The 14,433-nt window shown below is 40.5% G+C and overlaps 1 protein-coding gene and 1 long non-coding RNA gene across 3 annotated transcripts in view; one reads left to right on the top strand and one right to left on the bottom strand.

Moving 5' to 3' along the window:
- The window catches only part of LOC117313588 (uncharacterized), a 214,008-nt gene that overhangs the window by 141,648 nt on the left and 57,927 nt on the right, over positions 1 to 14,433 (bottom strand). The gene's annotated exons all lie outside the window — the stretch shown is intronic.
- Positions 1 to 14,433, top strand: part of LOC101335415 (liprin-alpha-2-like) — a 37,570-nt gene that overhangs the window by 269 nt on the left and 22,868 nt on the right. Inside the window, 1 exon segment of the mRNA XM_073810150.1 lies at positions 4,586 to 4,738. Within this exon segment, the coding sequence (XP_073666251.1) occupies positions 4,586 to 4,738 (153 nt within the window).

The raw sequence follows: 14,433 nt of genomic DNA, 5'->3' as shown, positions 1-14,433 counted from the left end.
GTGCCCTCTGGCCTCCCAGTGTGCAATTAGAACTGAGAAGTTTAGAGAAAGGCTCTTCTGCAATTTGTGAGGCACATTGGACCACGTAATGGCCACGGAAGTCTAAGGTTCTTTAGGATAAAATCCCAGAGCCATTTTTATGTCCCCTGGACATAAGCATGCATTCCTGGGTGTTTCGGCAATGTGTGTCCTGTTTTTATGAGTCGATTCCCTACCTGATCAAAGTAATGATGACAGAGAAGAGCCTTTTGTGATGTGTCAGATTTCCAGCTGACAGTGCCATGGGCAACACACTTTCCTGTAACTGCTGAGTAAATATTTGTGGACTGATTTACAAGGTCATTTTAAATCTGACTTGGATACTAAGTCAAAGTCAGGCTAGAATCATTATTTATCATATCACTATTTCTACAAACTTCTCAAGGTCTTGGGTTGGTTTTCCTCCTGAAGCCAGGTTGTATATAATATGGAAGGCTGTTTTTTAACATCAGAATACGTCTTATCTCTGAAACTTGCAGGTACAGTATGATGAATCTTCAACCTTGTACTTTCCTTGACAATTGATATAAAGTGTGAGTAGTGAGGACCACAGAAGAAAGTGTTCTTGTGATTTGCTTCTCTTTGAGCATGAAACATTGCCTAATGTCTAACATACATAAAAAATGAGCATGACCTCTTGCCGACCACATTTGCACATGCACTCTATACTCTGAATGACTTTGGACCACCTTGCTCTTGGGCAGGAATATTATAAAAATTCTACAGTATCCACAAATGATAGGAATTTTCTTTAGTTGGTCAATAAGGACTTGTTAGGCAATGTTAGTGTTAGTGACTAAACAGTTACATGAGATTGGATACTATATCTAGAGCTTTACTTTGCTTTTTAAACAACCACCACTGACTGGAGTTCTCCTAACACTAACTCACCTGGGCTTGATGGACTGAACAAATGATGTGCCGACTTACAATTACGTGCAATAGAATCTTTGGCAAATTCCAGGAAGGAAACCTGGTGTTTCCTTGTACCTTCGTAACATGGAAAGAGTTAACAGTTCCATTTGTTCTGGAGAAAATTTTATCAGTGCTTGCAGAAGAGCACTGAACTATGGTAGATGAGATAGAATTGATTTTTTTTTCTTTCTCAAATGGGAAGAAATCTTTTCAGTTTGGAGGTAATGGGAAAAATCCACCCACATTTAAGAGAAAAGAACTGAAAGTTAGTGCAGGTGCAGACAGCGTGGTCTTGTGCTGTGCTCTGGAGAGCTGCCGGCTGTTGCTTTCTCAGGAAAGCTAAAGGCAGCTTTACTAGGCTTACTTAGTGGAAACTTTGTGGAGTCCCAGGGTGGGATTTCCTCAAACACTGCTGAGCAAGGTCTATATGTAGCCAAGCAAGGCTCTCATCTGAGCCAAGGAAAGGCCTCAGGGCCTGCGCGCCAAATGTCAGCACAGATGACAGCATGGATTTCATAATCTGACGAATATGCTAGCCTGCTAGAAAGGCTTTCTTTCACTGAAGGAAATTTCGTTATTTTGCCTCATCTTAACTTTGAAAAAAATGTGTGTTCTTTCTTTGCAGAGAAACAGTCAACACTTTTATACTTTAGACTTTGTTTTCTTCATCACAAGGTACTATCTCTCTCCTTTGGATTAACAGGAAGGTGTATGTCATCATCTGTTCCAAATGGAAGCTACTTTCCTTTTAATTGCATCACTCCTAATTGTCAGTATTTAAGACAAACATCCATCTCTTTTAGACAAATAATTCCATTGTTTCTATTCTGAATAAATTATGAGGTTTTGGTTTCTGGTGTTTTCTTTCTCCAAAACGTTGCAATCCATAAATTCTCGTACAATTACTGATGAAGCAGCTTACATGCCAACATGCTAGAAGTGTAGGGAACCATCCTAAGGTTTAAAATTTGATGCAAATGAACCTCATAGGATACATTGTCTTCAAATCAGATTCTGACATGTGACAGGAGTACTTGATAATTAGTGTACCTAGCCAGCCTCCTAAGTGAGTATTTCATAGGCCTATAAAGGTCTATAAAATATGTCAAATCTCTTTTAGTTGCAAGAATCAGAAAACCAACTTGAACCTCTTTAGGCACTATTCCATTGGACCTCAGTTGCAAATTCAGAGATAAAAATGCTGAAGAGCTTTAAACCCCAAGTACAGGACCCTTCTGAGCCAGGGAGTTATGGGTGACAGCGTGGATGAAGAGAAAATGCCTTGGTCTGTGAAGCAGAAACTTAGGGTCCTGGTGCAATTCTGATCCTAAGTACCACCGTGACCTTGCGGAAGCCTCTTCAACTGATTTCTTATTGACAAACCAAGCATTTTGGACCAGACCACCTTTTCCCATTGTCCAACAAGTCACTGCCTCCAAAATACTTTAAGCTTTTGCTTCTAAGGAGGCAGAAAAAAATGACAGAACTTTAAAATGGCCGTTTCTAGTCTCACCATCAAATGACACACTTAAAAAAAACTCAGTGTTTAGTATCACCCTTCGTGTTAAACACACACACACACACACACACACACACACACGATTGTGATGTTTTCAATTCTAAAGAAATGCTAAATTAAACAACTCACATTTAGATAATTCATCTTTGATTCTGAAGCTCACTCAGAACCATCCAAATTCAATACAGCACATAACCTCCCCCATTTATCAGATTTAAGACCTGAACTTTTGATGCATCGCCTGCAAAATTTAACCCTCCCCTCTCCGAAACTGAAACATGTCCGAAGAGCAAACACAGACTTAAAAACGTAAAAAAAAAAAAAAAAAATTACAGCTTTAAATAAGAAATAAATTGTGTGCTTGTAAAATCCTATCTTTGCAATCCAGTGCTTGGTATTAACAGCCTGTAGCAAGCAAGGTTCAGGCACAAAACGTCAAACATAATGGAATGTGCACTTCCTCATTCCCCCTCTCCTAGAGTAGCGCCTTCTGACCTCCACAGCTCCATCTTGCGCAGGGGCCCAGGAGGAGCTTCTGCCAGGAGACGGATACCAATGAAGTCCCTGGTGGTGTCCCCACTTGTGACCTCAGTTTTGCCTGACCAGTACAGTGTTGTGAAACAATATGTTTTGTTGTTGTGACACTTTAGTGACATAGCTCATAATACGGAACTGGTGATGAAAAGGGAGAGCATAGGGAATGATAATTAAAATATAGAGATTGCTATTTCCAGCTCTTTTCAAAGAAATTATAAGAAGGGGAAATGAGAGTGGATCAAAAAGTTGTAGAGGAAATAGCCCTGGGAACTTGAAAGAGAAGACAATAGAAAAGGACCCTTATGATCACATCCCCTACTAGGTGCCCTTCATAAAAACATATCCAGGCTTTCACAGCAGTTATGGTTTGCAATAGAGAATAACATGCAACATCCCCAGCCTTTATCACAATAAATTTTTAAAAAGCAAGCATTCTTAAAGCAAATATACAAAGAAAGGGAAAAAAGTACATGAGAGACCATTTTAGAACAGGTGAAGGAGCGTATAATCTGAAGTAGTTAAGAGCACGGATTCTGTCCATTTCCACCTCTTCTTATTTTTTTGGACATGTTATTTACATTCTCTAAGCTTATTTACATATCTCTAAGTTTATCTATAAATTGGAGAGGATATTAACACCTATCTCACAAGTTTGTTCTTAAGATATTTCATTCAAAGTGCGTAGGTAGCTCTGAGCCAAGCACATGGTACAACATGTTTAATAAACATTATTGCTGCTGTTCTTATTTCCATAGGATCAACCATTGTAGCAGAAATTCATATTGTGTCTCCAATATCCATTATCCTATTCTTCTCTTTAAATGAACCCCAATTTTGTATAGGTGTTTATTCCTCAGGGAGTGTGACCCTCTCTCCAGCTCAGGGTAACTCCTGACAAACCCAAGACAATTCCAATGATCTCACCCCCCTGTCAGTGACTGTGTCAGACAAAGGCAAGGAGACATGATGTGGCCAATGAAACACGAAGGAAGTCTGCCAAGGCGGGTTTCTGGGAAAGGTTTCATTGCTTTTTAAAAGGGATACTTGGGACAAAATGACCTTTCATACATTGGATGCTGTGTCCAGATGTAAAGTTTGGAACTGTGGGAGCATCTTGTGACCCTGAGGGGAGTTACTTCTAAGGATGTCAGGAGGAGAGAGGTAGGAGGATGTTCCTAATGAGAGCATGGAACAGCTGAATTAGCCAACAGTGTAAGAATTATCTTCTCTGGATTTCTTAAGATCAAAAGTAAATTTCCTTGTTGTTTCAGCCAGTTGAGTCAGTCTTTTCCTTACACATGAAGGTATCCTAATTGATAGAACCAAAGCACAAAAACAGAAACCAGGGAAGAATGCATCTCCTGACCTCAATGTTGCCTCTGGTTACCTCTAAAAACAACAGTTATCTATTCCCTGAGAATGTTAATTGTTCTCCCACTTTCTCCCTTCTAGTCTCTCCAGTTACCCATTAAGGACACAACAAAAGAATCACGAGAAGTCTAACCCCCAGCACCTTGGAAAAGCTGACCACATGAAGGACTATGGTTTCCGGCCTACCCTCTTTCTTCTACACAGGCAGCCATCACCTCCCTCCTGACTCCTGACCAGCTCTGGAAAGCAGTGATTGTGCAATGGGAGAAGCACAGCAGCTTCAGAGTGAATGAGGTAGGGGAGGAGAGACCTGGAGCAGAAGTGCCTGCAGCCAGGGAAGAAGAGGCAGAGGAACAAGTACAGGGTGATGTTATCAAAGGGCCTCCTCACCCACTAACAGGATTACCTGTGGTCCTTTCTCAAACCTAAAGTAGAGCAAAGACTTAGAACCATTCAGGGCTCAGGAACACCAGCTTATCTCCCCATTCAGGAAGGATTCCGCAAAGAAATGCATGCCAATGCAATGCAATGCAATGCAATGCTGGCTTGAAAACTGAGTTTTAGTCTGCATCTCTGAGTGGAAGTTTATTGGCCATTTTTCTTTTTGAATTCACATAAGCTTGGGTATACCTAGCTGTCTGCCTGAAACATCTAACCACAGGAGAGAGTGTGTTTTTCCTACAGGTTGGATTCTCATCTCAGAGTAATTTCCACAATTTCTTTCTGGCTTTGAGGTGGTATTCCAAGGACCATTATAGCTTGTGTCAGCTTGAACTTGTTTTTCTTGCTCTTGAAATTGCTAAATCAATTTCATTGTCAGGCATGGTGAAGGTTGGTTGGTTGGCCGGTTGTTTTTCGCTTATTCTACACACCTCAGCTCCCAAACCCCAGATATGAGCTCTAAACACGTAACTGAAATAAGACTGGGTTTCTTAGTCCCTCTCTCTCTCTGTCTGACTTGAAGGCAATTGTCCAGTTACCTTAACAAAGAAATAAAAAAGGAAAATAAAACCACCAACCAAAAAAAAAAGAAACATAAAAAAGAAACTCCCATAAACCTTTCACCAAAAATCGAATTCAAAAGCATGAAGGGATAATGCAGAATTTTAAATATCTTTTCTTTCTTTTAAAAATATAACACAAAAGACATTTTCCCTGTCATAAATTAAGGCAATTCAGAAGTATATTGACTCAAAAGTGAAAGTTCTTCACTACAGTGCCCCATTTCCCCATCTTACCCTTTTCTGTAGAGGTAACTACTATTAAGAGTTGAATATACATCTTTCCAGATATTTCTCTTTACATTTAAGTAGATAAATGTCAGGTGGGAATTGTTTAGCAGTGGAAGAAGTGAGGGGGTAGTCATAGGAGTATTCTTTACTCAAGTTTAGTGAGTATTGATAAAGTTAACGAGACCTTTAAAGAGACAGAGTTACTACAAGGGGAGAAGACAACCAATGAATGACTTGCATTTTTTAAACTACAAATGTTAAGACCGGCAAAAGCAAGGAAGGGACTTGACCAAAGAAAAGGAGGACTCTTGGTAAAAGCGGCACCATGCATAATGCATTCTCCATGCTCTGGTTGTTTATGGTAACGGCATTCTAATGAGATAACCACATACAAACGCATGAATAGTAATTAGAAGAGAGAGGCGGCTACAGACCCCAAGTAGGTTTACTCTGATGGGCGGTCTCAGGAGGAGTTTGCAAGTAGTTTGTACCATGCACAAAAAATAATGTCAGGAGAGAAAAGGACACAATGATTCCAACAGGGCTGACACAGGTCACAGGTCTGCCTGCTCTAGTGAGCTTCTGGGCACCGCTGACTTGTCGTGTTGTCCCCCTGCTCCCCGACGTGGCTCAGAGCTGGCATGAAGTCAAACACCAGGTCGTTGCACAAGAATATATTTTGGCAAAAGAATATATTTTGAACATCCTGACAAAGACAATGGGGACACAGAGAGATGAGAAAGATATATCTGTGTTTACTATGTTGAACTTGGAAGTTTCATTTCCATTGGAGTAAATGGATTCCCTTCATGATTTTGCCTGGTCCAAACTTCCTCTAAGTAAGGTAAAGGTTTCAACATTTGGCAGCTCAAAGTGTAATAATCACCGGTAAGGACATTTCTTAGCTATACAAATGATAAAATTATTCTTACTTGAAAACTGTGGTAAGTTGTTTGTTTTGAGATCTTTGAAGCAAAGCTGCTGTGTGATTCATGGCCTTATTTCTGACTAGTATGGAATGATGGAGGCCATGGTCTTTCAGGATAGAAGAAACCAAGAGCTGAGGCTACTTCCCTTTCCTCCCCCTCCCGTCCTTTATCTGAGAGGGATGGGAGGAGGGGGTGCTCAGCGGTCCACTAAGATGTTCATGTTTTCCCACTACAAAATGAGCATCTTTTCCAAAGGTCTGGGTTCCAAGTGACTTCTTTCTCCCCAGAGAAATTTGCCCTGGAGTCTGTGGCTAACTCATACATCTTTTCACATAATGAGCTGGCAGACAGTCCTTAAGAGTTTTCTGGCAAGGCTGAGAGCTGGGAGATAATTTAGATTTACTGTTCAGATTTACTATCAGATTATTTAGATTTACCGTTTATCTACAATTATATTCAGGGTAGCTATGACTCCAGGATTCCTGTATACCTGTTAGAAACTGACACTGCTCTGGCCAAATTTGGATACCTTATTATGAGTATAATATTTTTTTTTCAAGTCATTTCTTATATGTCTTCAAGTTATCATCCTCCACTCTAAAAAGAAATGAGAATAGATTTTAATTTTCTCCTAACCGAAATGTCTTCTGCTCCCTGAGTATAGTTCTTTACTGTTCGATAGCACCAGAACCGGACAGTTTTTTTACTTCCTTTTCCTCCACTTCGATGATTTACATGTTATAAAGGATATAGGTTGAATGCTTACCCCCACCTCCTCACTCCCCTTCCCAATACCCTCTGTGATAAAGGCACCAACATGACTAGAATTAAACCTGCCTGAGCTTTACAGTCTTCGTTTAACAGACTTTTCTGGGAGTGGTAAGAGAAGTTTTCTTCTGATATATTTGATGATGGAACTAACAGTAAACTAAAATTCATTACGTATTCAGGAAACCTGACTTAAGCTAAAAACAAATCTTAATAGGAAAATCTTGGCACTCAAACTTTATAAATTACAGGAATTAAGGAATATAAAAATTAAAGAATATAATCATTCCTTAACAATTACTTAATCTCCGAAATTTCATTTTGACCTCTGAACTTGTTAGTCACTCACTGCGCCCATAATTTCTTTGCAAATAAAAATTTCCACGTTGCTGAAAACTCTATACTATAATCAGTCAATGTTTATAACTTATTGATGTGACAAGAGGATAGAAAAATTGCTATGAATGTGATTCTCTCTGAAGACTAAAGACTGAAATTGCTCAAGGAAATGGATCAAAATTTTCCTTCATTGGAGTTAATATATGATGAAATATACAAACATTTTCCAGTTAGGTGCAATGAAGTTAAAATTTTTAGATCGATGGAGAAGAGACAGCTGTAAACTAGAAACCAGTGAGGAAAGAGAAATTAACACTGAGACATGACAATAAATGAGGAAACTGACAGTTTCATGAAGAGTCAGGGAAGTGGCCGAAACTGTCCAACTTCAGTTCCAAGCATGGTTCACAGGAGACAGTGGCTGCTCCTGTAACTCCTCCAGGGCTGTCCTGATCGAATGGGACAACTAGCAGAGGGAAGTGTCACTGCCACTAGCAAGCTAATTCCTCATCAGGAGCTAAGAGGAAGAAGGAGCAGAAAGAGAGGCACTGTCCCTGGAAATCTCCATATCAAGGAGCTGTTGCATTCTAATTGCTTACCCTCCAGATCTAGCCTCCATGTTGGAAGTGAGCAGTATTCCTTTTGGAAATACATCACCAGGGGGTCAGTTTCTTAAAGGACCTAACTCCCATGTGAGATGTGCTAAACAGCCTATGACTGTAATAAATCGAGGGGAGATAAGGAAAGCAGTCAAAAGCGTGGCAACTGAGGTTCGGGGGAAGATGGCAGAAGAGTAAGACGTGGAGATCACCTTCCTCCCCACAGATACACCAGAAATACATCTACACGTCGAACAACTCCTACAGAGCACCTACTGAACGCTGGCAGAAGACCTCAGACCTCCCAAAAGGCAAGAAACTCCCCATGTACCTGGGTAGGGCAAAAGAAAAAAGAATAAACAGAGACAAAAGAATAGGGACAGGACCTGCATCAGTAGGAGGGAGCTGTGAAGGAGGAAAGGTTTCCACACACTAGGAAGCCCCTTCGCGGGCGGAGACTGCGGGTGGTGGAGGGGGAAGCTTCGGAGCCGCGGAGCAGAGCACAGCAACAGGGGTGCGGAGGGCAAAGCAGAGAGATTCCTGCACAGAGGATCGGTGCCGACCAGCACTCACCAGCCCGAGAGGCTTGTCTACTCACCCACCGGGAAGGGCGGGGCTGGGAGCTGAGGCTCGGGCTTGGTCGGAGCACAGGGAAAGGATTGGCGGCGTGAGCACAGCCTGCAGGGGATTAGTGCACCACGGCTAGACGGGAGGGAGTCCGGGGAAAAGTCTGGACCTGCCGAAGAGGCAAGAGACTTTTTCTTTCCTCTTTGTTTCCTGGTGTGCGAGGAGAGGGGATTAAGAGCTCTGCTCAAACGAGCTCCAGAGACGGCTACGAGCCGCGGCTAACAGCATGGACCCCAGAGACGGGCATTACACGCTAAGGCTGCTGCTGCCGCCACCAAGAAGCCTGTGTGCGAGCACAGGTCACTATCCACACCCCTCCTCCCGGGGAGCCTATGCAGCCCGCCACTGCCAGGGTCCTGGGATTCATGGACAACTTCCCCGGGAGAACGCACAGCGCACCTCAGGCTGGTGCAACGTCACGCCGGCCTCTGCCGCCACAGGCTCGCCCCACACCGTGCCCCTCCTTCCCCACAGCCTGAGTGAGCCAGAGCCCCCGAATCAGCGGCTCCTTTAACCCCGTCAGTTTTGAGCGAAGAACAATTGCCCTCCGGGACCTGCACGCAGAGGCAGGGCCAAATCCAAAGCTGAGCCCTGGGAGCTGTGTGAACAAAGAAGAGAAAGAGAAATCTCTCCCAGCAGCCTCAGGAGCAGCGGATTAAACCTCCACAATCAACTTGATGTACCCTGCATCTGTGGAATAATTGAATAGACAACGAATCATCCCAAATTGAGGAGGTGGACTTTGAGAGCAAGATTTATTACATTTTCCCCTTTTCCTCTTTTTGTCAAGAGTGTGTATGTGTATGCTTCTGTGTGAGATATTGTCTGTATAGCTTTGCTTTCACCATTTGTCCTAGGGTTCTACCTGTCCGTTTTTTTTCTTAATTTTTTATTAATAATTATTTTTTATTTTAATAACTTTATTTTATTTTATCTTACTTTATTTTCTTTTATCCTCTTTCTTTCCTTCTTTCCTTCCTTCTTCCCTCCCTCCCTCCCTCTCTCTCTTTCTTTTTTTCTGCTTTCTCTCCCTTTTATTCTCAGCTGTGTGGATGAAAGGCTCTTGGTGCTGCAGCCAGGAGTCAGTGCTGTGCCTCTGAGGTGGGAGAGCCAACTTCAGGACACTGGTCCACAAGAGACCTCCCAGCTCCACATGATATCAAACCACGAAAATCTCCCAGGGATCTCCATCTCAACACCAACACCCAGCTTCACTCAATGACCTGCAAGCTACAGTGCTAGACACCCTATGCCAAACAACTAGCAAGACAGGAACACAACCCCACCCATTAGCAGAGAGGCTGCCTAAAAACATAATAAGTCCACAGACACCCCAAAACACACCACCAGACGTGGACCTGCCCACCAGAAAGACAAGATCCAGCCTCATCCACCAGAACACAGGCACTAGTCCCCTCCACAAGGAAGCCTACACAACCCACTGAACTAAATTTAGTCCCCATTGGGGACAGACACCAAAAACAACGGGAACTACAAACCTACAGCCTGAAAAAAGGAGACCCCAAACACAGTAAGTTAAGCAAAATGAGAAGACAGAAAAACACACAGCAGATGAAGGAGCAAGGTAAAAAACCCACCAGACCTAACAAATGAAGAGGAAATAGGCAGTCAATGTGAAAATAATTCAGAAAAATGATGGTAAAGATGATCCAAAATCGTGGAAATAGAGAAAATGCAAGAAACATTTAACAAGGACCTAGAAGAACTAAAGATGAAATAAGCAATGATGAACAACACAATAAATGAAATTAAAAATATTCTAGAAGGGAACAATAGCAGAATAACTGAGGCAGAAGAACGGATAAGTGACCCGGAAGATAAAATAGTGGAAATAACTACTGCAGAGCAGAATAAAGAAAAAAGAATGAAAAGAACTGAGGACAATCTCAGAGACCTCTGGGACAACATTAAACGCACCAACATTCGAATTATAGGGGTTCCAGAAGAAGAAGAGAAAAAGAAAGGGACTGAGAAAATATTTGAAGAGATTATAGTTGAAAAATTCCCTAATATGGGAAAGGAAATAGTTAATCAAGTCCAGGAAGCACAGAGAATCCCATACAGGATAAATCCAAGGAGAAACACACCAAGACACATATTAATCAAACTGTCAAAAATTAAATACAAAGAAAACATATTAAAAGCAAAAGGGAAAAACAACAAATAACACACAAGGGAATCCCCATAAGTTTAACAGCTGATCTCTCAGCAGAAACTCTGCAAGACAGAAGGGAGTGGCAGGACATATTTAAAGTGATGAAGGAGAAAAACCTACAACCAAGATTACTCTACCCAGCAAGGATCTCATTCAGATTTGATGGAGAATTTAAAACCTTTACAGACAAGCAAAAGCTGAGAGAATTCAGCACCACCAAACCAGCTTTACAACAAATGCTAAAGGAACTTCTCTAGGCAAGAAACACAAGAGAAGGAAAAGACCTACAATAACAAACCCAAAACAATTAAGAAAATGGTAACAGGAACATAGATATCGATAATTACCTTAAATATAAATGGATTAAATGCTCCCACCAAAAGACACAGACTGGCTGAATGGATACAAAAACAAGACCCATATATATGCTGTCTACAAGAGACCCACTTCAGACCTAGAGACACATACAGACTGAAAGTGAGGGGATGGAAAAAGATATTCCATGCAAATGGAAACCAAAAGAAAACTGAAGTAGCAATTCTCATATCAGACAAAATAGACTTTAAATAAAGACTATTAGAAGAGACAAAGAAAGACACTACATAATGATCAAGGGATCGATCCGAGAAGAAGATATAACAATTGTTAATATTTAGTTACCCAACACAGGAGCACCTCAATACATAAGGCAAATACTAACAGCCATAAAAGGGGAAATCAACAGTAACACATTCATAGTAGGGGACTTTAACACCCCACTTTCACCAAGGGCAAGATCATCCAAAATGAAAATAAAAAAGGAAACACAAGCTTTAAATGATACATTAAACAAGATGGACTTAACTGATATTTATAGGACATTCCATCCAAAAACAACAGAATATACATTTTTCTCAAGTGCTCATGGAACACTGTCAGGATAGATCATATCTTGGGCACAAATCAAGCCTTGGTAAACTTAAAAAAACTGAAATTGTATCAAGTATCTTTTCCGACCACAACGCTATGAGACTAGATATCAATTACAGGAAAAAAATCTGTAAAAACTGCAAACACATGGAGGCTAAACAATACACTACTTAATACCCAAGAGATCACTTAAGAAATCAAAGAGGAAATCTAAAAACACCTAGAAACAAATGACAATGGATACACGACAACCCAAAACCTATGGGATGCAGCAAAAGCAGTTCTAAGAGGGAAGTTTATAGCAATACAATCCTACCTTAAGAAACAGGAAACATCTCAAATAAACAACCTAACCTTGCACCTAAAGCAATTAGAGAAAGAAGAACAAAAAATCCCCAAAGTTAGCAGAAGGAAAGAAATCATAAAGATCAGATCAGAAATAAATGAAAAACAAATGAAGGAAACAATAGCAAAGATCAATTAAAGTAAAAGCTGGTTCTTTGAGAAGATAAACAAAATTGATAAACCATTAGCCAGACTCCTAATCAAAAAAGGGAGAAGACTCAAATCAATAGAATTAGAAATGAAAAAGTGGAAGTAACAACTGACACTGCAGAAATACAAAAGATCATGAGAGATTACTACAAGCAACTCTATGCCAATAAAATGGACAACCTGGAAGAAATGGACAAATTCTTAGAAACACACAACCTGCCAAGACTGACTCAAGAAGAAATAGAAAATATGAACAGACCAATCACAAGCACTGAAATTGAAACTGTGATTAAAAATCTTCCAACAAACAAAAGCCCAGGACCAGATGGCTTCACGGGTGAATTCTATCAAACATTTGGAGAAGAGGTAACACCTATCCTTCTCAAACTCTTCCAAAATATAGCAGAGGGAGGAACACTCCCAAACTTATTCTATGAGGCCACCATCACCCTGATACCAAAACCAGACAAGGATGTCACAAAGAAAGAAAACTAGAGGCCAATATCACTGATGAACATAGATGCAAAAATCCTCAAAAAATACTAGCAAACAGAATCCAACAGCACATTAAGAGGATCATACACCATGATCAAGTGGGGTTTATTCCAGGAATGCAAGGATTCATCAATATACACAAATCAATCAATGTGATACACCATATTAACAAATTGAAGGAGAAAAACCTTATGGTCATCTCTGTAGATGCAGAGAAAACTTTCGACAAAATTCAACACCCATTTATGATAAAAACCCTGCAGAAAGTAGGCATAGAGGGAACTTTCCTCAACATAATAAAGGCCACATATGACAAATCCACAGCCAACATCATCCTCAATGGTGAAAAACTGAAAGCATTTCCACTAAGATCACGAACAAGACAAGGTTGCCCACTCTCACCACTCTTATTCAACATAGTTTTGGAAGTTTTAGCCACAGCAATCAGAGAAGAAAAGGAAATAAAAGGAATCCAAATCAGAATAGAAAAAGTAAACCTGTAACTGTTTGCCGATGACATGATACTATACATAGAGAATCCTAAAGATGCTACCAGAAAACTACTGGAGCTAATCAATGAATTTGGTAAAGTAGCAGGATACAAAATTAATGCACAGAAATCTCTGGCATTCCTATACACTAATGATGAAAAATGTGAAAGTGAAATCAAGAAAACACTCCCATTTACCACTGCAACACAAAGAATAATATACCTAGGAATAAACCTACCTAAGGAGAAAAAAGACCTGTATGCAGAAAACTATAAGACACTGATGAAAGAAATTAAAGATGGTACAAAGAGATGGAGAAGTATACCATGCTCCTGGATTGGAAGAATCAACATTGTGAAATTGACTATACTACCAAAAGCAATCTACAGATTCAATGCAATCCCTATCAAACTACCACTGGCATTCTTCACAGAACTAGAACAAAAAAATTCACAATTTGTATGGAAACACAAAGGACCCTGAATAGCCAAAGCAATCTTGAGAACGAAAAATGGAGCTGGAGGAATCAGGCTCCCTGACTTCAGACTATACTACAAGGCTACAGTAATCAAGATGACATGGTACTGGCACAAAAACAGAAATATAGATCAATGGAACAGGATAGAAAGCCCGGAGATAAACCCACACACATATGGTCACCTTATCTTTGATAAAGGAGGCAGGAATGTACAGTGGAGAAAGGACAGCCTCTTCAGTAAGTGGTGCTGGGAAAACTGGACAGGTACATATAAAAGTATGAGATTAGAACACTCCCTAACACCATACACAAAAATAAGCTCAAAATAGATTAAAGACCTAGATGTAAGGCCAGAAACTATCAAACTCTTAGAGGAAAACATAGGCAGAACACTCTATGATAAATCACAGCAAGATCCTTTTTGACCCACCTCCTAGAGAAATGGAAATAAAAACAAAAATAAACAAATGGGACCTAATGAAACTTCAAAGCTTTTGCACAGCAAAGGAAACCA

The sequence above is a fragment of the Tursiops truncatus genome, chromosome 9, assembly GCF_011762595.2.
Source record: "Tursiops truncatus isolate mTurTru1 chromosome 9, mTurTru1.mat.Y, whole genome shotgun sequence".
Classification (NCBI taxonomy): domain Eukaryota; kingdom Metazoa; phylum Chordata; class Mammalia; order Artiodactyla; family Delphinidae; genus Tursiops; species Tursiops truncatus.
Note: the sequence above shows the minus strand (reverse complement) of the source record. Positions and strands in the feature narration are given on the sequence as shown.